General features: G+C 48.9%; 1 protein-coding gene across 1 annotated transcript in view; it reads left to right on the top strand.

Moving 5' to 3' along the window:
• The window catches only part of LOC139320751 (maestro heat-like repeat family member 5), a 66,133-nt gene extending 47,926 nt beyond the window's left edge, over positions 1 to 18,207 (top strand). Inside the window, exons 22-33 of the mRNA XM_070949186.1 lie at positions 517 to 654; positions 1,227 to 1,344; positions 1,600 to 1,743; positions 6,126 to 6,299; positions 6,682 to 6,837; positions 7,585 to 7,707; positions 10,553 to 10,655; positions 11,837 to 11,911; positions 14,851 to 14,944; positions 15,216 to 15,268; positions 17,797 to 17,943; positions 18,092 to 18,207. Of these exons, the coding sequence (XP_070805287.1) occupies positions 517 to 654; positions 1,227 to 1,344; positions 1,600 to 1,743; positions 6,126 to 6,299; positions 6,682 to 6,837; positions 7,585 to 7,707; positions 10,553 to 10,655; positions 11,837 to 11,911; positions 14,851 to 14,944; positions 15,216 to 15,268; positions 17,797 to 17,943; positions 18,092 to 18,207 (1,441 nt within the window). The remainder of the gene's footprint in view (positions 1 to 516; positions 655 to 1,226; positions 1,345 to 1,599; positions 1,744 to 6,125; positions 6,300 to 6,681; positions 6,838 to 7,584; positions 7,708 to 10,552; positions 10,656 to 11,836; positions 11,912 to 14,850; positions 14,945 to 15,215; positions 15,269 to 17,796; positions 17,944 to 18,091) is intronic.
• The last annotated feature ends 7,567 nt before the right edge of the window (positions 18,208 to 25,774 follow it).

The following is a 25,774-nucleotide window of genomic DNA, read 5'->3' as shown; positions in this document are numbered from 1 at the left end:
TGTCAGATCCCCTTTTAAAAATATCTCACAGGTTGAAATGCATGGACAGCAATTAATTTGCACACACCAAACCTCCTCTGGCACCTTGGCTCTCCTCCAGAACCAGGGGAAATTCAGCACCCAGAGTCTGCACGAAAGCCAATTTCCAGTTCAGGACATTTGTTAAAGGCACCAGCAGACTGGAGTCAAAAAGGGTCCATGGCAAATAAAATTAAAGAAAAGGGAACCGTCCTGAGCCCCCTTGGGACTACAGGAAAAGTCCAACCAGCCAGATTCACAGAAGGGACCATGGAAAGTCTGGGCCCCTGTGCTGTTCTATTTGCCAAGGAAAGCCTCTCCTCAGCAGCCCCCTCCCCAGTCTTTTCAGGCCATCCTGAGATCAATCCCAACTATGGGCTTTCCCTAACCCTAACCTGAGAGAGAGGGAGGGAGGGAGAGAGGGAGAGAGAGAGAGAGAGAAAGAGAGAGAGGGAGAGAGGGGGGGCAGTGCCAGTGACAACTGTTTCCCGTCTGCAGCACTTCGGTGGAGATTGTGAAGAGTCTCTTCTCTGTAGCCGGGGACTGGGCAGTCTATGCCTGCATCGAGTTCCAGCAAGGCTGGGTGGTGCTCAGCAACCCCCAGCACTTTTTGCAGGGCACACGTCTGCTGGCGCGGTAAGAAGCCTGGCCATAAGTGCCCCCCATCCCCGAGGAAGGCTGAGTCCTGCAGTGCTCCCCCCCTCCTGCTGCTTCCCTTCCTCCATCCAGGGGTCCTCCCTCTCTCCCAGGCACACTGCCTCAGGGCTCAGATCCCTTCTCCAGGAATTGGGGGTGAGGAGTGTTCCTTTCTCTGTGCAGCAATCCCCCCTGGGCCAGAGTGGGGCAAAGGATCCATTTTAATCAGCCCAACGTGGAAGAGCGAGCCAAGTTGGATGGCACCTTTTTCCCGTCCTTCCAAGCAACTGGGAAGCTGGTGGGGGATAGGCTATGTGGGGCTCTTCTTGGGCTCCTCCTGGTTCCCCTGCCACAACAGGACAATCTTCATAGCTCTCTCCCTCTCCCCCTAAGGGAGAAGCATCGAGCAAAGCCCTCTGGTGCCAGATGAAGCTCTCAAGGGTGCTTTGCCCCTGAAAGGGGGGTGGGAAAGTGAGGGGGGGAGCCAGGCAGTTCTCTCAGCTGCCCCCTAGTGGCCTCTGCCTCTCACAACACGGTCATCACGCCTCTGACTCTGTTGTCCCATCACGTAGGGCCATGACTGAGTGCAACAGTGCCCAGATCCCGGGAATCTTTGGGGAGGCTGCTCTCATTCTCAGCAGTGAGGAGGATGAGCTGAAGAAGGTGACGGCCTTGGCGCTCGTGATCGAGGTGAGGACTTGCCTCAGAGGGGTGGGGTCTCGTCCTCAAGCCACCAAGCAAGGTGGAGCTTTGTGGATGCTGCTGCCTCCAGCCAAGCTTGTTCACACACATGGGGGGGGGAGACGACACGCACACACACACAGGGACACACACAGAGACACATGTCCTCCCATATCCTGGAGCCTATTCATGACCTTTAGCCTTTCTAAAGGTCCTCTAGCACAATCATCTGCTAATAAAGAAAAGGTTCTTTTGCCTCCTCAGTTTCTCAAGAGTTCCTCCGCCATCAAGATGATGAACAGATTCAGCCTCCGGGAGCACCTGGAGGAGGGTCTGGCAGCACCCAATCCAGCAGTGCAAGACCTCTGCCTGAAAGGGCTGAACAGCTTCGTTTTCCAGCAAGGGAAGGTAAGAGCTGCCCGGAAAAATTGCCCCTCTGTGATTCCTGCCCTGCTCAGGTCAAACACCAGGCGCCACAGATCAGAGTTCAAGATGGATTGGCACAAGAGGGTTGAGGGTGATCCAGGCCAGGTGTAACCCCCTTTATAGTCAGGTATTAACTTTGCACATGTCTAGCTCTAAAATCCTCAAGTTTTACTTTTCCTGCTAGGCAGAGTCTGGCTCCTAGAGTGTCGTGGTTTCTTCTCATTCCTTTCTTACTGCCCAGGTGACCCTCTCACTTGTGCATTAACCTCCCTTCTAAAATGGCATTAAAAGCTTTCTGATAATTTACTTCCCAAGAAATTCCCTTTAAAGGCACCTCTTTCACCTATGTTTATCTGCTTAATTTCCTGAATCTTCATGTGCTTAAGCACAGCGAGCTCAACAGTGCAGTTAAACTTGGAACATACAATAGATAAATCACCTAGAGTCCTAGACATTGAAAGCGACAAAATCTTTTTAAAAAAAAAAAGTACAAGAAATAAAATTTATTTTTTAAAAAAGCGACAAAATCCAAAAAATTACAAACTTATAGGAAAAAGGGCTACCAGGCAAGCCAATGCTACCATTTGATCATTTCTAAAGGGCAAGCTGCCAAAATCAGGCAGGCTGAGATCCAGTCATTTGTACTGGGCTGCATGCAGTCATGCGGCTTCAGGTAGGTGTGACAGACCATGTGGTCCTTCAGCCACCTTCCCAAAGGCACAAGTGGTTCACGGGGCTTGGGACGGCCCACCTCAGCTGGACTGCCATGATGTGGTCTTCCAGAAAGAAACCCAGCTTCCTATGGACACGGTCCCCAAAGGGAAGGCTTCCCTTTTTCACAAGAAGCTGGATTTGCCTGCTCAGAGAAAAAATACATGGATTCAAAAAGTAATTTCCTGTAATGAGGGCCAAGGAATGAGCATCCAAACCTTGAGTTGTACAAGGAGGATGGGCAAATATTTCACGTGAAGACAGGCCAAAATCTTGGGGGGGGGGTCTATTTCTCAACTGAAATCATACAAGAGGCAACACCTGTGGCTCTTGACAAATTTGCCCAGTAAAATGTTAATTTTCCAGTTGGCTCTCCATTCCCCCCAAGACCACTGCCATGGGCATGAGTGATAAGGGCTCCTCAAGCCAGAAGGTGAGTGGGCCAGGAATCACCCAAACAAACTTGTATCCATGTGTGTTAGTCAAAGAAATAAAATCACTTTGTAAATATGAGAAAAGAAAATGGATGCATCCCCTTTCTGAGTCCTTGGCTGAGAAGAAGCACTAGAAGCTTGGCACATAAGGCATTCCAGAAGCTTCTACCTAGATTCCAACAGTGAATCAGTCTCGTTGAATGGCATCTACAATAGTTTGGGTGCCACAGTGTCCTTCTGCATATAGTTACTGAGCCAGAAGACAAGAAGAGTGTGTGGAACAATTCTTCATCAATAGAAACCATCCAGACGGAACCTTTCCGAGAGGCACCATTGAGCCGTTGGCAAGTAGCGGACTCACATCTGAGAGAAATTTGAACATGAAATGCACATGCAAATACTGAAAAAGAGAAAGGTGTTTGATCAGCCCTCTTGGCAACCCAATCAGCACAGTAGTTGCCTTTGGTGGTAGTAGGGTCATTGCGTTGATAAGAGGAACAATGAATGACAGCTGATGAGAGAAGATGCACCTTTAAAAGTGAAAGGAACAGGACTGTGTGGGTGCCTGAGAAGGCCAAAAATCCTCTGTTTCCACAAGGCACCAATAGCATGGTAAATACCAAAAGCATACTTATAGCCAGTGAAAATACTAACAGTTTTATCTCTAGCAATATAACAAGATTGAGTTAAGGCAATGTTTGTTTGTTTGTGTATAAATAAATAATGCCGCTTGAGCCCAACAAGAGCTCTTTCTACACCTGCAGAAAGAGTCAACTTTCTCAGGAACAGGCTGCTCATCACTTTCAACAGGTTACCAACATTTTGCAGGCCCTGCGTTGGTGCCGGAAGGTTCCCAGATGCAATTCAAAATGTTAATTTTTATTTGTAAAGCAGCCTATGGCTTGGCACCAAGGTACCTTCAGGACTGCCTGCTCCAGCCAGATGAGCTTCCTGGGAGAAACTGCTTCTAGTAGATGGCAGAGACTTTGTAGACAGAGAAGTAGGCAGCCAACTGACCTGAAAGAGAAAGCAAACCCTGGGCCCTCCAAAGGAAAACCTGAGGTGGAATTAGACCAGAGTTCCCCAACCCATCCGGCTTTGTGGTCCGACTGGGAGGGGGAATGGTTCCGTGCAAGTGGCGGGTGAGGGGATGCTTCCGCGGCCTAGTTCCAAAAGGCTCAAAGCCCAGTAATGGGCCATGCCTGGGGGTTGGGGACCCCTGGATTAGACTTTTCCAAAGGAGTGGGGACAATATTGCAGGCAAGAATGCCAGTCTGAGGGCAGATACTGATCAGAGAAATCTCTCTGGATCAAAGAAAGATTTTGAGATAAACCCTTTTGTACTCTGGACAGATGCTCCTCAGAAGTGAGTGTGTGAACAGAAGTTTTTGCAACTGGTTCCTGACTGGTGGTGGTGGTGTGTGTGTGTGTGTGTGTGTGTGTGTGTGTGTGTGTGAGAGAGAGAGAGAGAGAGAGAGGGAGAGAGAGGGAATCCTTGACTTACAACAGTTCATTTAGTGACCATTCAAAGTAACAGCACTGGAAAAAGTGAGTTATGACAGTTTTTCACATTTACAACCATTGCAGCATCCCTAGGGTCATGTGATCTAAATTCAGATGCTTGGCAAAATATTTATGACGGTTGCAGTGTCCCAGGATCATGTGATCCCCTTTTGTGACCTTCTTACAAGCAGAGTCAATGGAGAAGCCTGATTCGCTTAACAGTGGTGTCACTAATTTAATAGCTGCAGTGATTCACTTAACAACTGCAGAACAAAAGGTCATAAAATGGGGCAAAATTCACTTAGCAAATGTTTCATTTAGCAACAAAAATATTGGGCTCAATTGTGGTTGTGAGGATTACCTGTATAGCTATAGAGATATATATACATATACATATATAACTACATTCATACATATATATGACAACTGCAGTAAAATTATTGTATGCACAAAAGACTTGACATTACCTGCAATGGGAGAATATTTGGTGAAGATGATGGAACTCACTGAGATGGCCAAGTTGATGTGATTTTGTAATTTAATTAGAGAAAAGACCATTTCTATGTTTATTGCTAATTGGAAATCTTGTTTGGTTTTTCCATGAAACAGGAAAAAATGCACGACTTACTGTTTTTAGGATTATAAAAACGGATACAAAAAAGGGAGTTTATTTCTGTAACCATAAAGTAAGAGGGAATTTTGTATTTGTAATTATACTTGCTCTAAGGGAAGTTGAACACAACTTCTTTTCTTTTAGCATTTTTTACTTTTTTCTTCCTTCTCCTTTTCTTTTTTGTATTAGGTTTGTTATTTTTTTTTTGTTTTTAATTCTTAATAAAAACTATATTAAAAACCCGAGCTGTAAAAAAGCTGAGAACATCTATTCTTCATTCAGAAAGGATATTTTCTCCACCCCACCCCACCCTGGAGCCTCAACGGTCCAGAGGGGGACTTCAATACAAGGCCCAGCCAAAGAGGTTCGGGGTTTGCTCTCCTGCTAGCGGCTCTAAGAAACCTCCCTGCTCCTTCTGGGCTTCATTTCTCAGCCATTGCTCCTGTTCCTGGAATGCTTCTACCATGTTCCCCTCTGACAGCAGTAGAAAGTGGGGCGGGGGCAGGAGGGGGAAGCAACATTTCCTAATGCGGAGGAGGGGGTGATCTGATTTATATCCCAGGTTTTGTATAAAAGGAGCCTACAGAGTGGTTCCTCTGTGGTAGTTTGGGTTGATGGAATCACCAGCTGAGGGTCTCCCAGAGAGCCAAGGGTAGGCTAGGATCTGCGTCCCGCCTCTTTTGTCCAACTGCTGCCACTCCCCCATGCCAGGCTGTTCCCTCCCCGAGTTCCCTCCCTGGAAAGTGGCCACCACCCGTTCCTCATAAAGTCTTTACGGTCCTGCTCACCTCACAGGGCTCGCCCCACGGTCACCCACAAAAACGGCAATCACTAACTCTGAAGACAGACCCTTCACTCCTAATAAGCAGGTAGGAGTCTTGGGCAGCTTTGCTAGGCAGGCAATTGCACCACCATCTAGATGTCGGATTTGAAAACCAGAGGATTTTCAGAGCCCCATCCACACTCTTTCTTTTCAAAGAAAAATGCAAGAGGCAGGGAAGCTCCCATCCTGGTCCCCAAAGGCAGGGATTGCAGTTCCCCATTTGAGACTCGCAGCAAACTTCCCTCTCAAACCTGTGTTTGCCTCCCTCTTGTCTGCTCAGGTTAAGTCCCTACGAGATCAGCTTCCAACAATGATCAACTCTATTTTCAGTGGATGTGAAGACGTTCTGGAAGGGCTGAACGACATAATGACCACACTCTATGAAATGGATGGCCAGGGAATTGGGCTCATCTCTGTTGACCTTGCTCTGAATGTCCGCTCATTTTTTGAGGATGTAAGTTTTGAAGAACTGGGGTTGGGGCTTCCGTAAAAACATACAAACACCTGCTGAATCACCCCAGGGGTATCATACCCTTGAAGGCTAGTAAATTCAGAGAAAAAAAACCACCTGCATTTCTGAAATGGTCACCTTAAAAGTGGGGAGGATGTTGGAAACCAGTAAAGGCAATTTTCTAAATCTCTATTTTGAATGGAAGAATGTTTCAGGGGGAGAGGGGTTGAAAGAACTTGAACAATCCCCAGATAATCCACTAAAATCTCTCTCCTCTTTTGCTGTCAGGTGAAATTCTTTGGGGTTCCCAAGAGCGTAAAGCTGGACTGTCATCACAGAAAAGCCGCACTTCATACAAGCTTCTTGCTTTGTGTGTCCCCATCAGGAAAGAGCCGACGTCCGGGCAACTGCCATCTCCTTGTTTGGGCAGCTGGTGATGAGGTCCAAGGAAACGGAGAAGGCCCTCCTCAAGAAAGAAGTGGTCTACAGCCTCCTCCCTCTGCTGCTCCATTTGAAAGATCGGGAGACCACGGTGGCCATGGCAAGTTCAGACACCTACAGAGGTGGCTCTCCTCTGGCACCATGGAAGGGTGAAAGTTCAGGGGTAGAACATCTGTTTCTCTAGCGGAAGGCACAGAACTCCAATCCTAGCTGGTATCTCCAGCTTGGCCTGGGAAGGATCCGTTCTGAAACACTGACTATCATCAGCACAAACAGAAAGGACCCTAACAGAGCATCCTAAAGTCTTGCCTATATGACCTTGAATCTAGGAACAAATCAAACCTCCAGTGGGGTGGCCTTCTGAGGGGGTGAAGATTGAACTGGGTTCAGTAGCACCAACATGAATGTAGAACTAGAGGATTCAAAGGGGGCGCAGTAAAGCTCAACAAACATGGTTTGCAGATGGTGGTGTCTATAGTCACGAGCCAATACTCACAACGGAACCCCTCGCTTCAGTTACACAATAACTGAGGAGGGAAGCCCAGCAACCTTGGAAGAACAGACAGCGGGCAAACATGAGTTTGGAAGCAGGCCATTTGTCCCCGTCCTTCTGCCTCATGAACATGTCCCACCACTAGGAAGAGCAAGGACTCTAACAGGCATTCAAGGTTTAGAAAAGGGTGGCCACTTCTGTCGTTTGAGGGGTGGGATGTCAGTGAGCTTGGTGGCTTGATCGGTACCCCAGTATGTTCCCTCTTAGGCTGAGATGACTTTGGGGGTCTGGAAAGATGTCCTCTTTTGCAGAGGGCAACTCACCCATCTGCCACCCCTTTCTTCCTGGTTGCAGAGCTGCAAGTTAACTCTCTTGCACTGTGGAGTCTTCCTTGGGTGGGCCCACCTGAAGCTGATGTTCCGCAGTCTAGCTTGGGATGATCTCCGGAGCTGCTTGGTGAATGCTTGGAAATACTTGGTCAGTGAAGGGTTGCTTGGCAGCTTTTGTTTTTTTTCTTAAATGGAAGCCATTTACAAAGTTAGTATAGGCAGTCCTTGTTTATTAACTGTCATAAAACTTCACACAGACGCCCTGGTCAGGAGGCCATGTTTGCGGTGCTCAGCCAATGGCTTGCATTTACAAACGGTTGCAGCGTCCCCTAGGCCCACAATCACAATTTGTGACTTTTACATAATGCATATAATGTGAGTCATCCTTGCAGGGGTGAAATCTAAAAATTTTCACTACCGGTTCTGTGGGCAGGGCTTAATTAGTGGGCGGGGCTTGGTGGTCAGGTGACTGGGTGGGCATGGCTTGTTGGTCAGGTGGGCGTGGCCAAGTCAACGTCATTTTTGCCTTTTTTTAACCTACAAAACACAACACAACTAGCTCACCCACAATGTAAAAGCAGCTGTGCTAGACCCAAAATGGCCCCTGCAACAAGCAGGAACCTCACTCACACAGCCCCAAAAAGCCCAAAAAACCAACTTTCACACTTTATACACACAAAATTCCACATACAGCTTTGTGAGATTTTGTGTGTTTGTGTAGTTAGAGTGAAACACTACAGAAAAGCTCAGAAAGCTGCACAAATATTTTATTTTATTTTATTTTTATTTTTATATAAAAGCAGCTAAATTTAAAACTTCCTAAACTTTAAATGGCTAGATCTAAAAAAAGAACAACTAAAAAAACCCCAATTAACTATTTTTTTAAAGCTCCCAAAGGGAAAAAAAACTTACAGGCAGGCAGGCAGATAGAGCTGCTCACCGATGAGCTTAATTGCAGGCAGGAAGATTAAGTTGCTTGCTGATGCAATGGATTGCAGGGATTACAGCAAGCGAAGCAAGGCAGTGCGAAGGTAAGCAAGCTGGAGGCTGGGGGGGGGAGGGATTTTTGCTACCGGTTCTCCAAACTGCCCACCGCCATCGCTACCTACTCGCCCGAGCCAGTCCAAACCGGGAGCATTTCACTCTGCATCCTTGCCATTAAGCAAACCACATGCTCATTAAGCGAACCCAATGTATCCAATGGGCATTTTTGCTAGAAATGTGACCGCAGGATGCTGCAACAGTTGTAAATGGAGACCTGTTGCCAACCGCCCCGAATGCCATCATTTCTGTGCAGCAGTTGAGACTTCAAGGGTGGGTCAAAAGTCTATTTTGTTGAGCATTTTGTAACTAAGAGCCCTGGTGGCTCAGAGTGCAGGATTGCAGGCCAACTCTGTCCACACACCAGGAGTTCAATTCTGACCGGCTCAAGGATCACTCCTTGAGGAATGATTCTTGGTTGACTCAACCTTTCATCCTTCCGAAGTTAGTAAAATGAGGACCCGCACGGTTGGGGGAAAAGATGCTGATTCTGTAACCGCTCAAAGAAGGCTGTAAAGCACTGTGAAATGATATATAAGTCTAAGCATTATGGCTATTAGAACAACCTTAAGCAAGGACTACCTGTACACACAGGAAAACGCGGGATGAGACTGGGTTGAATTTGAGTGGGTGGGGAGATAATTTCTGTGTCAGCCTCATGACTCCATGGCTCCCTTGTTTGCCATGGCTTCTGTGCCTGAATTACAGGAAAAGTTTCCTTCCTAGTCACACTGACCGAGCTCTGGGGACCCGTGGAAGAGGTGTAAAAAAAGAACTGAGTAAAACATAAAAAGAGACAAAAGCCAAGTCTGTCATCCATGAAAAGAGCAACCTCTTGCATGGACTTCCATAGTCACACACTGATGTGCCCAGCTCTCAACCTGACCTGGCCTGGCCTGAGGACAGGAAGACAAGTGGAACAGGCCATTTTCATTTCCCTCCAATGCTTCCCACGGAAGTCTGAAGCCAAGCCACTGGGCCTCCCTGCTTTAGGAAAACACCCTCTCATACAGCTTGAGGGATATCAGAAAAAGGAGAAATAGAAATACATGGTCTGGCCAAATAATTACTTACGACTACAATTGAGCCCAACATTTCTGTTGCTAAGTGAAACATTTGTTAAATGAATTTTGCTCCATTTTATGACCTTAAGTGAATCACTCAACAGTTGTTAAGTTAGTGCGGTTGTTAAGTGAATCTGGCTTCCCCGTTGACTTTGCTTATCAGAAGGTCACAAAAGGAATCACATGACCCCGGGACACTGCAACCGTCATAAATATGAATCAGTTGCCAAGCATCCGAATTTTGATCATGTGAACATGGAGATGCTGCTACGGTTGTGTGAAAAATTATCAGTGCTGTTGTAACTTTGAACGGTCACTAAATGTACCATTGTAAGATGAGAACTAGTTTTAATTATATCTTTATTGTTTTGGCCATGTCATGTAGAGGAATTCACTGGAGAAAGCAATTATGCTTGGAAGAGTTAGTGGTAAAAGGAAACCAGACCACCAAAGAACACGGCAGTTGGATACCTTCAAAGCTGATAGCAGCCAGAGCGTAGAGCAATTCAGAGAACCTGTGCAGGGGAAGTGCAGGTGGAGAGACCTGGCCCAGAGCAGGCATTTCTTTTAAATGCCTCTGACAATCCAAGCTGAGTTGCCTGATCGTTAGAGGCATTTAAAAGAAAAAAAGTATCTGCCAATCAGGCAACTCAGCTGGGATCGTCAGAGCCTTTTGAAAGCATTTTTTTTACAACCTCTTCGCCGAAGGTTGTAGAAAAAATGGTTTTAAAAGTTAAAAAAAAATTGGCCTTGCCCACCCAATCACATTACCCCCACCACCAAGCCACACCCACAGAACCGCTGGTAACAAATTTTAGATTTCACCCCTGACCGAATGGGTTACATCCTTCTCTCTACCATGAATTCCTGTGCTTTTTTTCTCTGCAGATGAGGAACAACCATGACAATATCCACATTTTCATATCCCAGTCCTTGGGATTCCTCCATCATGCCCAGACCGAAATCAGGAATGGTGCCGCACGGTTCATGGGTAAATCTCAGGAAATGCTTTTCCCTCCCTTGAATCACAGCCCCTTCCCCAGTCCTTTTCCCCGCAGCTTCCGCGGGGCAGAAGGCAAACTGAGGGGCTGCCGGACAGGCAGCACTCTGGGTCCCAAGGCAGGGATGAGACGGGTGGGGGGGGGGTCGGGCCCAGGGAGAGCTGAATCGGGACCACTTTCCCAAGGGTGGTAAAGCAGCTTTTAAACGGCTGCTGGAGGGAAAGCCAAGAGGTGGCTGGGGAGGGTATATGCCACAGAGGCACACCTTAGTGGACATGTTGCACCAAACAAAGTGCATGTTGGAAGTGGGTCAATGGGCGGCCATAGATTGTCCTGCTCTGACCCAGGAAGCCTGTGAAAAGGCTCAGGCCAACCTTTCGCAACCCCCCCTCCCCAGAATGACAGGCTGAATCTGCAGCCCAGTGCAGAAAGACTCCGAACTTCTTTCAGAAGGATGAGAATTTACTCCCAACTTGTTCAATAAGCAAATTGAGCTGAAATGGGAAGTCACAAAGCTTTGGGGATTCATAAGGTTTGGGGAGTACCAGACACCACTTGCAATTTTGTTTCCCTTCTGTTTTAGCAACACAGCGAGCCAGCAAATCAATTCTTACTGTCAGTTTCAGTCCGCATTGCTTTGCCGGAATTATTCCCAAGGGGCCCGGTCAGCTTTCGAGACGCCCCTTCTCTCCGCTGAATGGTCCCACTGGTCAGTGACATCCAGCAGGAGGAGAACCTGGGCAGCTGGGAGAATCCTCTGCCAATCTGTCCCCCTCGAAAGCTCACCCTTTCCCCCCTCGCTCCCGAAGAGCCAGAGAGAGTCGCATCAGAACCAAGCAAGGAGGAAACGTCTCTGCTTGGCACAAAATGAGGGGCACAAAGAGGATGGGGGAGGAGAGAGGAAATTGGTGTTGGCAGGACATGGGTTTGCTGCATTAAAGCACAAGTGAGGAGCGGACTTCAGCTTGTACCTTCTCTTCCTGTAACCCTGCCAAGGTGCATGTAGAATGCATGTTTACACCCAATCTTCGCCACTTGCCTAACTGGGTCAGCACCCTACTTTTTAATTTAAAAAACCCTGTTGCCTGCCATATTTTTGCAGGCCTTGGGGAAGAGGTTATTTAGGTGTGTTCATAAAACAAAACAAAATTCTGAAATTGATTTTGTTTAGGTTACACGCTCAACTATTACAGCTCAGAACTGTCTAAAAACCTGGAACAGGAGGACCTCTCCCACCTGAGCAAAGGTAGGAGAGGAAAGGAGGGACAGTTGCCCTGCCTGAGCTAACCCGGAGACTCCCTTTTTGCTCAGTGGGACCAAGTTTCATGCTGCTTCCCCCACTCCCACGCACCCTCCCTCTGCAGAAGACTCCTGGGAGGTGGGCACCTGGGGCTGACCTCTAAATGCCACCAGGCTCCCCCATGGTTATGGTTTCCTGCTTTTATGCCACTTCAGTCCCTGGCTTACAGCAATAATAAACTCATGGATAATGATACAATAATTGACAAAAAATATTGGAAATAATTAAAAGATTATAGAAGCCTAGGGTTAGAAGGGAACTTCTAGTCCAATCCCTGCCCAGGCAGGACTCCTCAGATCATCCCAGATGAAGGATGCTGAACCTTTGCTGGAAAACCTCCAATAATGAAGCCGCCCCCGCCCCGCCCCGTCCCCCCACCACCACCTGCATGAATCTCTTCCACAATAGCTCACACACGTTCAGAAAATTCCTCTACATTTCAAGTGTGGATCTACCTTTCTAAAACCCCCCACCTGTGTTGGTTCTTTTGTTAACCTGGATTCATCTTCCCTGGAATATTTTTTGGGTATTAAATTATGATAAATATAACAGTGCAAGAAATATGTTTTAACTTCCTGAATATTAAGAGGTCCATAAAGCTCCATCCTTGGTGGTGTTAGATCTCTGCTTAGATCACCCACATGACACGGATTGCAAGAGAGGGACGTTCAGCAAGAATTCCTGACAAACACAAATAGTCTTGCCATTTGCAGCGTCGACCCATCTGCGTAACTTTTTTAAAAAACTAATTTTAAATATCTCAACAAATAAAATCTAGGACCAAAACTATACTTCCTGCATGAAAATATGCCATAGCAAGGGCCTGGGGGGGTGGGCGGGGTATGGATTTTTCTCTTTTTCATATGCACAGCAAGGCCCTTTGAGGCGAGCAGACAGAAGGGGTCTTCTGGTGTCTTTAGGGCACCCTGGAAATGAGAAGGGAAGAGGCTCTTTCTCCTCAAGAGACCATCATCCAGGTGCAAATTTCAGAAAAGTATCAACCAGATTCCAACTTCTCTTCCGAGGGAAAATGCTTAATAAGGTACTTGGACTATACCGTAGTTACAGAGACTGGAGGAAAAAGAGCACCGGGACCCTTGTTCAGTAAGGATTCAGGCCTCAGCATGTGACAGAAACTGTATGAGTCACTCCTGCCTGACAGGCCCAAGATGGAGAGAAGGTTCTGCTGAACCTCTTGGCCCCTTCAGTACCATTGACCAGGCCATTCTCCCGGCCCCATCCAAGGGATTCTGTTCCTCCCCGAGTTAATTTCTACCTCCATCCCCATTACATATGAAACTTTATTATTTTTGACATTTGTTGAAACTCTTAATTCATTCTGAGCCTTAGATTTCCTGACATCTTTGCAGATTTGAGCTATTTGCTAGTATTTTGGTTTAGTTATGTGTCCCTTCTTTTTTACTCCATTCTTATGCAACCATGCTGGTTTCATCCGGCATCTCTTATTTTTCTTTCTCAATAGTATTATGCTAGACCAGGCTTTTATAATCTCATTATTCAGTTTCCCAAGCTTCTTGAGTTGGTTTCCCCTTTAAGATTTCTATTCATGGAAGCTCTGTTTGTTGAAATCAGCTCTCTTAAAGTCTAAGACGTTTGATTTTGTAGAGTTACTCTGTGGTAAGATGGGCATCCAATAAAATTGATAAATAATAAACAAATAGTTTAATTCCAATAGAACTTGGTCAGTCTTCCCACAAAATTCCCACCATTTCAACCTCCTCTATCATTTTATCCAAATTAGTCCAGGATAGCTGACCTCTGGTTCCCTCCTGTGTCTTTTGGGTGACAAAGTTGTCTACTAGGTTTCTCAGGAATCTGCTTGATCTCCCACTTGAGGCAGAGTTTGTCTCCCAGTTGGTGTCAGGGTAGTTGAAGTCCCGTTACTATTGCAGTGGGTTTCCTGCACACATTAGCAGAGACTTCATCCATTTCCTCTGCTTGGTTGGGTGGTCTGTAGGATACACCTATGGCAATGTCGTTCCTTTTTCCTTTTCTAATAACCCAAATGCACTCAAGAGTTTTCATCTTTTTTTTTTGTTTGTTTGTATTTGCGTTTCTGTACAGGTGCAGTTGTTATATATAATGCAAATCCACCTCCTCTTTTATTAGATTTCTTTTGAACAATATAAATCCTTCTAGCAGAACTTTCCAGTCATGGGTTTCCTCCCACCAAGTTTTGATAATGGCAATAATCTTGTATCTGCCCTCCTGTACTTGGATTTTTAGTTTGCCCTGTTTGTTCCTTATATTTCAAGTGTTAGTTGTGTAGGTGTCCAAGGCCTTTTCGACTGGCCCTGCATTTGCTTCCTGTGGCTCCTGTTTTGTATCTGAGTTCCTCTGCTTTCTTACCACTTGGTCAATTGCCTTCAGGTTTATATTTAGGATTAGGTCCCAAAATTTGGTTATCTTCCCCTCCAGTTTTAGTTTAAAGCCCTTCAGATAAACTGAACCCGTTGTTCTCCAAAAGCATTCTTCCCGGTTCTTGTGAGGTTAGGCAAGCGGGAGAAAATACTTGATGTTGTGATTTTGAAAATGCCCAGCAACCTCAGCAGAACTGAGGTTCACTGTAACCTTCTGGGTTCACTGAAACCCAGTGATGAAATCCAAATTTTTTTACTACCGGTTCTGTGGGCGTGGCTTGGTGGGCATGGTAGAGGAAGGATACTGCAAAATCTCCATTCCCACCCCATTCTGGGTCAGCCAGGTGGCATTTGCCGGTTCTCCAAACTACTCAAAATTTCCACCACTGATTCTCTGAACTATTCAAAATTTCTGCTACCAGTTCTTCAGAACCTGTCAGAACCTGTTGGATTTCATCCCTGCTGAAACCCCCCTTTGTAATCTGTATGCTCATTTTGTTCTAGTTTTTCAGAAGATGGAATCAAGTTCAGATACCAGCATGGTCCATTTTGCAAAAAACTATCGAGTAGTTTTACAGAAATTGTCCGTAAAAAGGAGGTGAGGAATGAGAAGGCATCAACTTCAAATCTTAGTCAAAGCAAGGAAACATAAGCCATGTTCTACTGGCAAACCTAGTCTCAAAACTAGGAGGGGAGGGATCTGTCTCTGCACAGAGGACCACAGTTGTGTGGGGGGGGGCTGCAGCTCCCTGGAGGTCTCTAACAAATGTCAGCTCCAGTGGACCAGAAAGAATAGGAGCCAGCTATGGGGAGAGGATGGTAGCCCTGAACAGAAGCCAGAGGGAATTAAGAACCTTCTGCCCCAACAGGCTGGCCGGAGCTGGAGAGAAGGACCCCCACACAAGTGACAGTAACGCTCCAGGTGAGGCACGGGTGGGTCAAGGTCTGGGTTCCTTCCTTGGATGATCACTGGCATGCTCACACAACATCCACATACACGCACACACATACACAGACTACTTTTCCAGGAAGTGGCATTCTGGCTACTCCTTGAGAGAGTTTGTTTAACTAGTCCCCATTAAAAACAGACTGACTGATAAAATGGTGTTTGGGGAAGGTGATTTTTTGCATGCAGTAAAATCCACTGAAGTCCATAAGACCAGAGTTTATTATGGGCTGCCAGTGGACCAGTTATGGTCCTTACTTACTCTTTATTTAGTGACTGTTAGAAGTTGACAGCGCTCAAAAGGAGACTTCCATCAAAAATGCAGCTGCTGCAGCCTCCCTGCAGTCAGGTGACTGCAATTCAGGCACTTGGCAACTGGCAAGCATTTACAATGGTTACAGCATCCCACAATAATACAATCACCATTTGTGACCTTAACGGGCAGCTTCCAACAAGCACAGTCAATGGGGAAGCCAGTAGGAAGTCAACAGTTGCAATTGAGTGACCTGCTTAATGACTGTGGATGTTCGCTTAACAACTTGGGTGAAATGGGCAGCTATAGAAATTGAATAAGTAAGTACCATATTCTTTGGAGTATAAGACGCACCTTTTTCCCCGAAAAAAGAGGGTGAAAATCTGGGTGCGTCTTATATTCCGAATGTAGCCCTGCCCAGCTTCTCAAATGGAGGTTTCAGAGGCTGAAAAAAGCATCAGAAACAAAGTTTCCAAAAAGAAGCCCCAAACAGAGCTTCAGAAAAAAAGCTCCCAAACAGAGCTTCAGAGACTTTTTTTCTGACGCTCTTTCAGAGGCAAGAAAATTTTGTTTTTCTGAAACAGTTTCAGAAGTTTCAGAGGCAGAAAAAAAAAAGCAAAAAAAGGCAAGGCACAGAACTCACAACCAAGGAACCTGTTGCTAAAATTCACCTCTGGGAACAACTGATTGGGGTATTCTTGGAGGCCGATCCACTTGCCAATCAGCTTTTTTCTTATTTTCCTCCCCAAAAACTAAGCGTCTTATACTCTGGTGCGTCTTATACTCCAAAAAATACAGTATTTTAAAGAACTGGCCTTGGTAGTACAGGGGTTTAAGGCACCCTGTTATTAAGCTTATTAAGACCAGCTGCCTGCAATTACTGCAGGGTTCGAATCTCGCCAAGGCTCAAGGTTGACTCAGCCTTCCATCCTTTCTAAGGTAGGTGAAATGAGGACCCAGTTGTGGGGGCAATAAGCTGACTTTATATAAATATACAAAAGGATGAAGGCTATTGCTGAGCACATTGTAAGCCGCCCTGAGTCTTCGGAGAAGGGCGGCATATAAATCAAATTAAAAAAAAAAAAACTGCAGCCAGAACTGACAAACTGACATAAGTTGGGCACAGTAACATGTCACTTTACCATTGTGCTCCTAAGTGATGGGAGTTGTCACTCCTAATGGCGATTGACAAGTGGGCTACCTGGGCATCCAGACTGTGCTGACACACCTGAGTGACTGCTTTTTCATTTATTTATTCCTTCAAGCCTCCCTCCCCATTTCATTCTGCCTTTGTCTTCCCCACGATGGAGGATCCCTTTGCCAGGACCACAGAAATAGGGAGAGGTGCCAACTCCGAGGCAGAAACTTTTCTACATTGGCAATTCCTGGGCACCCAAATAGAACTCCACTTGGAAAAAGCATAGCAGGCCAGACTCAAGGGCAGCAGCTCCTCTCCTGCTCTTAGATTGGCCTCGGGATTCTCATTTGAAAGCTTAAACTTATTTTGTAATTTTAAAGATTTACCAAAGGGAAGTAAAGGGGGGGGAGGGAGTTCACCTGCTTGGTTATAACCAGGTTGCCAGAAGCTTGCCTCCTTATAATCAGTTGCAGCATCTCAGAGTCATATCTCCACACACACACACACACATCCCCCAACAGAACCATTAGGACTGCTGAGGGGTCTCTCTTGGCTGCACAATGTCCACCCTCCACCCTCCGAGGAGCAGGAGAAGCCCCAGCCTGCCTCTGCCCCACCTCCACCCTTGACTCAGGCAAGCTGCTCGGTGGGGGAGGCACTGGAGCCGCCCACTCCATCCCTCACAGGCCGGTAGAAGGAATGGCTGGGTGGAAGATGTGAATAATCTCTCTGCAGATGCACACATCATCACAAGGGGTAAACAATACTGAAAAAGAAAAAAAAATGACATCACAGAAACGAGAGGGAAACATCAGAATAATTGCAAGAAGAAAAGCACATGAATGGCTATGCCAAGCAAAAATCACTTGTTCCCTGAAATAGGCAGCCGTAATTTAATAGGAGGGGCACAAAGGGCAGAGCACCACCCCAGCTGGACATCACATTCCCAGTCTGCACCAAAACAGGGACAGGTCTGGTTTCGTTCTCTCCAGCTGTTTTCCAAAGACAAGCGCATCGCAAGATTTGGCTGATTGATTCCTGCATCAAAGCAGCAAATGCACCGGGAGGGGGGGCACAAAGCTAACCCTGCCTGTCTTCCCCCTCCCATCACAGAGAATTCACTCCTGGAGAGTGACAGCAGAGCTGCCAGCCCACTGCTGCTGCCTCCCGACTCCCCACATGCAGGCCGATCCATGCTGGAGAGGGGCATTCTGAGCCTGTCTACCCCCAAGCAAGCCAGACGGACACTTGCCCAAAGAGGTCAGTCTGCAAATCCCCAGCCCAGTTCCCTCGAATCCAGGCATTGGGCACTCACGGTCATCCCGTTCTGCTCACACTCGATACCTGGGCAGGTGCTCAAAAGGCCCATCACTAAGGCAAATGTCTCTGCACTCTTTGACCCCTGCAGGCAAGCAGCACAGCGAAGCCAGCGAGAAAGAGAGGACGCGCTCTATCGAAGCCCCCCCTGGGGTCTTCGCTTCTACGTCTGCCGGTACTGATGGGAAGCAGAGCCCACGGCATTGAGGCGTCTTCTTCCGAGCCAGCTGGACGAGCATCCATAAAGGTAGTTGCCAGGAGAGCGCTGCAGGCCTTCACACATGGGGACAGGGTTTACAGGCAGAATCTCCTGGGGCAGCCACAACCCTTCACCCCACCCCCCGCCTGAACCGAACCCATTTTTCTAAGCTTCTGAGGCAAGCCTGGAAACCAAGGCCTAACACGGGACTGCTCACCACAAGCGTTATTGTTATCCATGTGAAGGTCCAAAGATGCTAGACCTGACTGAGGGAGGGCAGGAGGAGGTAAGGGGGTTGGACTCAGGATTGCAGTAGTAATAATGTTCTGAAATCCCCTCCCTTGTGCTCAGCTGACAGGTGAGGCCATAGGATCCTCAGCTACCGGGGGGGGGAGCTGGCCAGAGAGCGGTGCCTTGAGAAGCCTCCGCCTACCTCCGCGCTCCACCATCGGTGACTGATCTCAGCAAATGGCTGCAGCACCGGCCCTGCGGGTGGCCGAGAAGGCCGAGGCTGCCTTCCAAGGACATTGCCGGCCTGGTGCTTGAAGGAGTCTGTTGCCGGTCCTCCCCAAGTGAACCCTCCAACGCATTCGGGCCATGGTGGGAAGCCTCTCTTTTCTGAAGACCTCCCCTCAAGAGAAGACCCTGCTAGAAACACCAGGGCTGCTCAATTTTTTTCTGGGACAGTTTCCAAGCCAGTGAGGCTGTTAAAGACATTTGAAATCAAAGTGTTCCTGCTCTAAAATAAATCTCTCTCAAGACTCTCCCTGCAGTGGGTTGTTATCAAAGTTCTTCAGAGAGGGACGCTTGTTACTTGGGCAGCAGCCCATCTGCGGCGGCGGCGGCAGCAGCAGCAGCAGCGGGAGGCAATGGGCTCACTTCAGCCAGGTCAGCAAGCAACAGAATTGGGGGCCGGGGAGAGTGCTTTGTACACTGTTTACATAAGCTGGGAATAGAAGCAAATGTTCTAAAACCTCTTTTCCAAGTTTCCTCTAAAATTAGGTCATTGCCACTAAGGAGTTGCCCTGCTTTTCAACTGCATTTGGGAATCTGAGCTAGATGGCTGGACTCAAGACCCTTCCTGTGGATTCAGAGGAACGCAAGTGGGTGATATCCCACCAGAGCCACCGGGCACCAGTCAGACCCACTCCTGGGTTGACACTAGTGTTCTCATTGGCTCCGGCTCCTTGACAGAGACATGAAAGGGAGACTCCACGGGCATCTCCTGGGCAGCGGTGATGTCGTCGGCTAATCCTTTCAACCCAGAAACGTCTTAAACAGTGCCTCCAACACAAACGGGGCGGGGCTGGTGTTCTCAGGGGCTAATTGTCCCCCATGTCAAAACGGAATGGGATAACTTAGCACAGCCAACTCACCATGGGACAACACACTGCAGGACAATTTAACAATTCTATTTGATTATTTAAAATAGAATAAATAAATTTTTATTTAAAATAAAAATTAAAATATTTTAATTTTTGCCATTCATATTTCATTCTGTCCCTTCTTTTGCAACCTTTCTCCAATGATTCTATTCCACTAGTTCTTTGATATTAGTGTAACTCTTGTCCTGCAGTGAGTTGTCCTGCGGCAAGTTGGCCATGGTGAGTTGGCCAGAGCAAGTTGCCCATGGCGAATTGTCATAGGCCCGTGCCAGGATCCTGGCCTGTCTGGATGCATCCACATGGATTTCCACACTGGGCAGGGGGCCCCTTGGGGGCTCATCTAAGTCCCATTAAATAAATAAATAAAGAGGGAGCCTTTCTCCTTCCAACCCCGAACAGACCGAAAAGGCAGGGAAAGCCCTGGTTTCAGGTAGGTCATTCGGTTCTAGAAAATACCTGATGACTGGTAGGAAATACATGCTATTCAACGAGTGAACAGCAGCATCTGCACTCAGAACCTGAAGACATCCGGGCATTCTTATTCACCTCCATCTTCTTTGGAAACCAGAGAGACCTCCTCAAGCCCCTGCTGAGTTTGGTTACAGATCAGGAAAGCAGGGAAACGGCCATGAAAGACTAGCTGAGTTTGGGATCGGCTCAAACAATCCTGTTCCTGCTGTGGAACCATTTCTCCACTTGATATTCCAGGCTGCACCGATACAGATCCCGCCGAGACACTCTGGCTCTGCACGGTTGGATGGGACCTTCACACAACAGCAAAGCTGAAGCACCCAGCCCGCCTCCTCCTACTCGCCGTTTCCTACAGGCATCCCGGTCGTGGGCAACACAGCACCTGTTTCTCAGACACAGGTTCTGGCGGCCATTAGGAAGCTTTATTACACACATCCTTGGCAGGGGGCATCCCCCACGCACCACATGTCTCAGGCCCAAATGGGAGTCCCATCCCTGGGGAAAATTCAGGAGCACCCCTGACACTGCAAAGGGCAGGTCAGAACAATATGCAGGGGGGGGGGGAGAAGGGGTTGCCAAATGGGCATAAGGTGGGGGCAGGGTGAGAGGCCAGAACAGCTGTGAAGCTGCCAGTTGTGCAACTGATGCCCCCGCTATAAAGGACTGTCTCCTGCTGGCCTGGCTCCCAGCCAGAGTGCCTCAGTGCAGCTCAGCAAGGTAGAGGTTTCCCCCTGCACCAGCGACGGCCACGGGCTGCCCTTTGGAAGCTGAAGCCACGGCATGCACTGGCTTGTTGGACAGCAGGACCTCCCCGATCACCTGTGAGCAGCAAGGGAAAACCAGGAAGGGCTGCAGCAGGAGATCCTGGCGGCGATCGGCAGCTGCCCCTGCACCAGCTACTCCCAAGACTCTACCTCCCCACTGCCACAGCCCTTACCTGGCCTGTTCCAGTGTGGATAATCCCAGCACCACTGGTACCACTGCCCCCGGCCACCACCACGTCCTCAGTGCAGAACTGGGCTGAGTAGAGGAATTCTCCCTGGGTGGGGTTGCCAGGAAAGGGCACGTTTTGCCACAGCCGGGACATCCGCAGGTCCCATAGTTGCAGAGCATTGTGAGGAACCCAGGAGGCAGTCAGGATATGTTCTCCCTATTTGGGGGGAGGGGGAGGGGAGGCAGATGGGTGACTTCACTGTCCTCTCTCTTTGGCACAAGGTTTTCTTCCGGTTGGAGTTTCCAAGTAATTGCTGGAGTGTTAAACGTAAAGACACGTAGCCTACAGTTGATGCTTTGAAGTCACTTGCACCTGATGCTTCACCTGGAAGCCCAAGAAACACAAGGGGAGGCCCTCTCATCTGCTACCCTGTTGGGTCTCTCCATCAGAGATCAGTTGGCACTTGGTGCCCTGTCTCCCTTTGGGAAGCTCAGAGGATGCTGCTGTCAGCACCGAGGAGGCCTGGTCTCTGCCTGACCCAAGGCTCCACCTTGCCATTTGCTCAGCCCAGGGGATCTGGGTTCGGAGGCTCCAGCTCAGCAGCCAGGCCAGGCCTTGGGGAAGCCTACCCGAGAGGGCTCCCACCCACTCCATTTGGCCGGCGGCAATCGCATCCTTTTCGGTTGTGAAGGTGGAAATCCCCCGCGCCGCCCCACTCCACTCCCGCCTCGTACGGGACTCACCTTGATATCGATCCCAGGACCGCAGATGTGGGGCCCGTTGATCACGCTCTGCGCCCCTTTGGGCACGCGCTTGTCCCAAACCTAGCAGAGAGGACAGGCAGCCATTCGCTGACCCAGGCGCCGTGGGGGGAGCGCGGGGGGGGGAGCAGCCGCCCATGCGGGGACCGCACTTGCCTTGACGGAGTTGTCCCAGCCGCCGGTCAGGAAAAGGTGCAACTCGCTGGGATGGAAGCGCAGCGCGAAGATCCGCCGGGAATGGCCGCTGAAGGGCGTAAATTCATCCCCGGCCATGAAGTCGGGGGCGCGCACCACGTGGACGAGCTGAAATGAGAAGCGGAGGAAGAGCGCGGGAGGCGAGGGCACGCGCGCGCGGGGACCTGGAGGGACGTGGAGGGGCGGGGCTCACCTGGTGGGTGTGGCTGTCGTAGAGGCGGATGTGCCGGTCTTTCCCAGCCGTGGCGAAGGCGCTGCCGTCGCGGCAGAAGTCCAGCGCGTGGATCTCATTCTCCTCCTCTGCGGGGCCGGGAGGGGGGGTCAGCGAGGCCATCCAGCCCGCCCGCCGTGCGCCCGCCCGCCCGCCGCGGGCCTACCGGTCAGAGAGGCCGCGGCGCTCCCCGCGCGCAGGTCGTAGAGGACGACGACCCCGTCGGCTCCGGCGGCCAGCAGCAGCCCGGGCTTGGCGCGGTGGAACCCGAGCGCGGTGACGGCTTGCCGCGGACGCCGGCCCGGCCTCAGGCAGGGTCCCGGCGCGCCCGTCCCGGCGTCCACCAGCTGCGGGGAGAGCGGCGTGAGCTCGTGCAGCGGCGGCCCTGGCTTAGAGCGCCCGCCGCCCGGCCCCGCTACCTGCACGGCCCCGTCGCCGAAGCCGGCTGCCAGCTGCGCGCCGCTCGCGCCGAAGCAGAGGCTGTAGACGCCGTGCGCCTCCCTGCCCAGCGGCACCCTGCGCGCCACCGCCGCCATGCTCCAGGCCGGGCGTCCAGCGGTCGCCCCGGCAACGGCCGCTCCGTTGGCGCCGCGGGACCAGCCGCACGCGGATCGCTGCCTGCCGGGACGCTCCTCCTGCAGCCCGCAGAACTCCGGCTGGCTTCGCGGCGGGCCTCGGAGCGTTCCGGCTGCCGCCCACCTGGGCCGGCATGTTCCGGTGGCCTCGACCGTACGAGACCTGGTGGGAGAAGACCGAAGGTGCAGGGTGGGAGTGGGGTCGCCCAACAGAGACCGCTTGGTGCGCGCGGAGCGTCCGGCTGCCTGGTTTTTGTGATCCCTTCGGAGTCTTGCTGGTTAGGAGATGGGAAGTTATAAAAGCAGTTTTTCTACGCTTTTATAGTAAATCCCCCAAATTTCAGGACGAGGCAGTATGTAAGGAAATACGATAGATACGTGTGTGAGAAAGAATCCCCCATTCCCATCAAAGACTTGTCACCGCCTCCTCTTATGTAGGAAGCAGCCGCTGACTAGCAGAAAGCAGAGCAGGAGCCTTGCCGGCCAGGGTCCAGAATGGCCCAGCATGGCCGAGGGCAGGAAGAACAAGGTGGAGTGTGAAGGCCACAGCCTCCTAAAGTGACAGAAGTCTGGAGATTCTGTTATCCAGGTCATGGTTGTACCGAAGGTGCTTTTTCAGGAGGCAACTGGACTTTCTGGTTTTTCTTTGAAGATGTTTTGCTTCTCATCCAGGAACTGCTTCAGTTCGGACTGGATGGTGGATACAGACAACCTGAGTGCACAGATAAAGCTCCAAATGACCTCAACAACTCTCTAAAAGAATGCAAATGACCAGCTGTCTGCAAGGAGTATAAATCCTTCCATTCCCCACCATCCAGTCAAAACTGAAGAAACTTCTTGGATGAGAAGTGAAACATCTTCAAAGAAAAACCAGAAAGTCCAGTTGCCTCTTGAAAAAAAAAAAAGCACCTTTGAGATAAGTGACGGTGGGGGCTGATTGGCAAGAACTTCAGAGACAAGTAGAAGCGCCACTTTCTTCATCCCCCACGAACTGGTTGGGCCATGAGCCCCATGGAGGCAGATGAGAGAGAGGGAGGACTGGTAGTTGGGGAACAAGGCCAAGAGTACACCTGGCTAGCCACGGGGTACCCCAGAGGCTGCCTTCATGCGACCCAGCCTCTTCCTCAGAGTGACATGGTGGCAAGACTTGTCTTTTTTTCTGCTTCCCTCATTTCTGTATTTTTCTGAGTCTGCTTGGAATCCCCACATCCATCCTGAGCAAGCCAAAGAGGCTCACAGCCCCTCTCCTCCCAAGGGTGGCTCCACCCAGTCTTCCAAGGGGTCTCCCTTACGCCTCGGTCCCAGAGATTCCATGGATGAGAGTGGTGTCCTGGCAGCTGACCACAGCTTCACCGAGTCCTTCAACATGTTGAAAACAGCAGGACTTTGAGAAACCATGATGGACTCAAAAGCAGAGCCAATAATCTCAGTGACCAGGTGACCATCCCATCTTTTCAAGCCTTTTCCAAACAGGATTATGAGTTTAATGCCAAAATCTCTGGAATGCAAAGCAGTTCAATAACTCCAGGGCCTATTATGGTAGGTAAAGGTGCCTCCCCTCCCCAATATACATGTAAACTGCATTTGGTATCTATGGAATGGATGGTGAACTGCTCAAAAGTCTAAGAAAATATTCACAACAAGAAAAAAGGGCCTGGTGGCTCAGCAGACTTATAGCATTGTGATTAACACCAGCTGTCTGCAATTACTGTAAGTTCGAATCTCTCCAAGGCTCAAGGTTGACTCAGCCTTCCATCCTTTCTAAGGTAGGTAAATTGAGGACCCAGTTTGTGGGGGCAATAAGCTGACTTTGTATAAATATACAAAAGTATGAAGGCTATTGCTTAACGCATTGTAAGCCGCCCCGAGTCTCCGGAGAAGGGCGGCATATAAATCAAATTTAAAAAAAAAAAAAAAAGTCATCCTGAGTGGCATCAGGGAGAAAATTCAGTCAGGGATTTCTGGCCCAGTAAACCAACTTGTTTTTATTCACTGACCATATCTCAGAAAGAGTAAGGCTGGCATGCTAGCCTAGTAAGAAGAAGAGATAAACAATGTCCCACAGATGGCTTCGTCCAAAATATTCTGATGTCAAGCTGTACTTTCCACGGTGCCTGCTTTTTCCTTTGGCTTGCCATTGCCTTTCTTTCCTTTGATGTAGGGGGAGCTGAAAGCACACAAACCGTGTTCTGCTATTGCTCGTGGCCATGAAAGCTTTGCTGTGGTAGTGGATAATTGATGGCTTGCAAATAAAATCATGTATCTGCAACGTGCTTTGATTGCTTTAGGGGAGACAGGTTTTGGAAATAACAAGCATACATATGAGGCTCTGCAAAGCACTGACTGTCTGGACCGCTACAGAGGAAGTTACGATGGAGAGCAAGAGACAAGAGGCAATAGCAAGGAGAAAATAAAGAGGAAGAAAAATTTCTGGTTGTAAATTCAGTGCAGATGTGCTGGAAGGAATGTGCCAAAAGCAGCACTCGGCCAGCTAGCATTTTGCAAAATGCAGCAATTTCAGGGGAAGCTGATTTAAGGCAACAAAACCCTCTTTTCCTTGCTTTTATTAACAACAGTGGCTGTCTTCAAACCACAAGGAAGAAATAGGTCAATACACAGAGAAGAGGGAACAAACAAGATGATCTAAAGTCTTCATGATCCAGAAGGCATACACAAGTGTACAGTAGAGATTAAACATGATCTACTAGAAAAGAATATTTATTTATTATTTATTTAGTTATTTATTATTTAAATTTGTATACCGCCCTTCTCCTGAAGGACTCAGGGCGGTGCACAGCCAAAATTAAAATACATACAATACAAAATTTTAAATAATTTAAAAACAGAATTAAATCGAATTGGCTTCCCAAAACATTAAAACCCATTACCCTTAAAATAACCCATTAAAATTTTAAGCCAGCCCAGCTTGCTGAAATAGGAAGGTCTTCAAAACTCGACGGAAGGTCCGGAGGTCCGGGATTAGTCGTATTCCTGGGGGTAGCTCGTTCCAGAGGGCGGGTGCCCCCACAGAGAAGGCTCTCCC

Source organism: Pituophis catenifer, unplaced genomic scaffold, assembly GCF_029215685.1.
Source record: "Pituophis catenifer annectens isolate HBS135680 unplaced genomic scaffold, rPitCat1.0.hap2 SCAF_8, whole genome shotgun sequence".
NCBI classification, from domain to species: Eukaryota; Metazoa; Chordata; class Lepidosauria; order Squamata; family Colubridae; genus Pituophis; species Pituophis catenifer.
The sequence above is the reverse complement of the archived record's forward strand: the minus strand, read 5'-3'. Positions and strand labels throughout refer to the sequence as shown.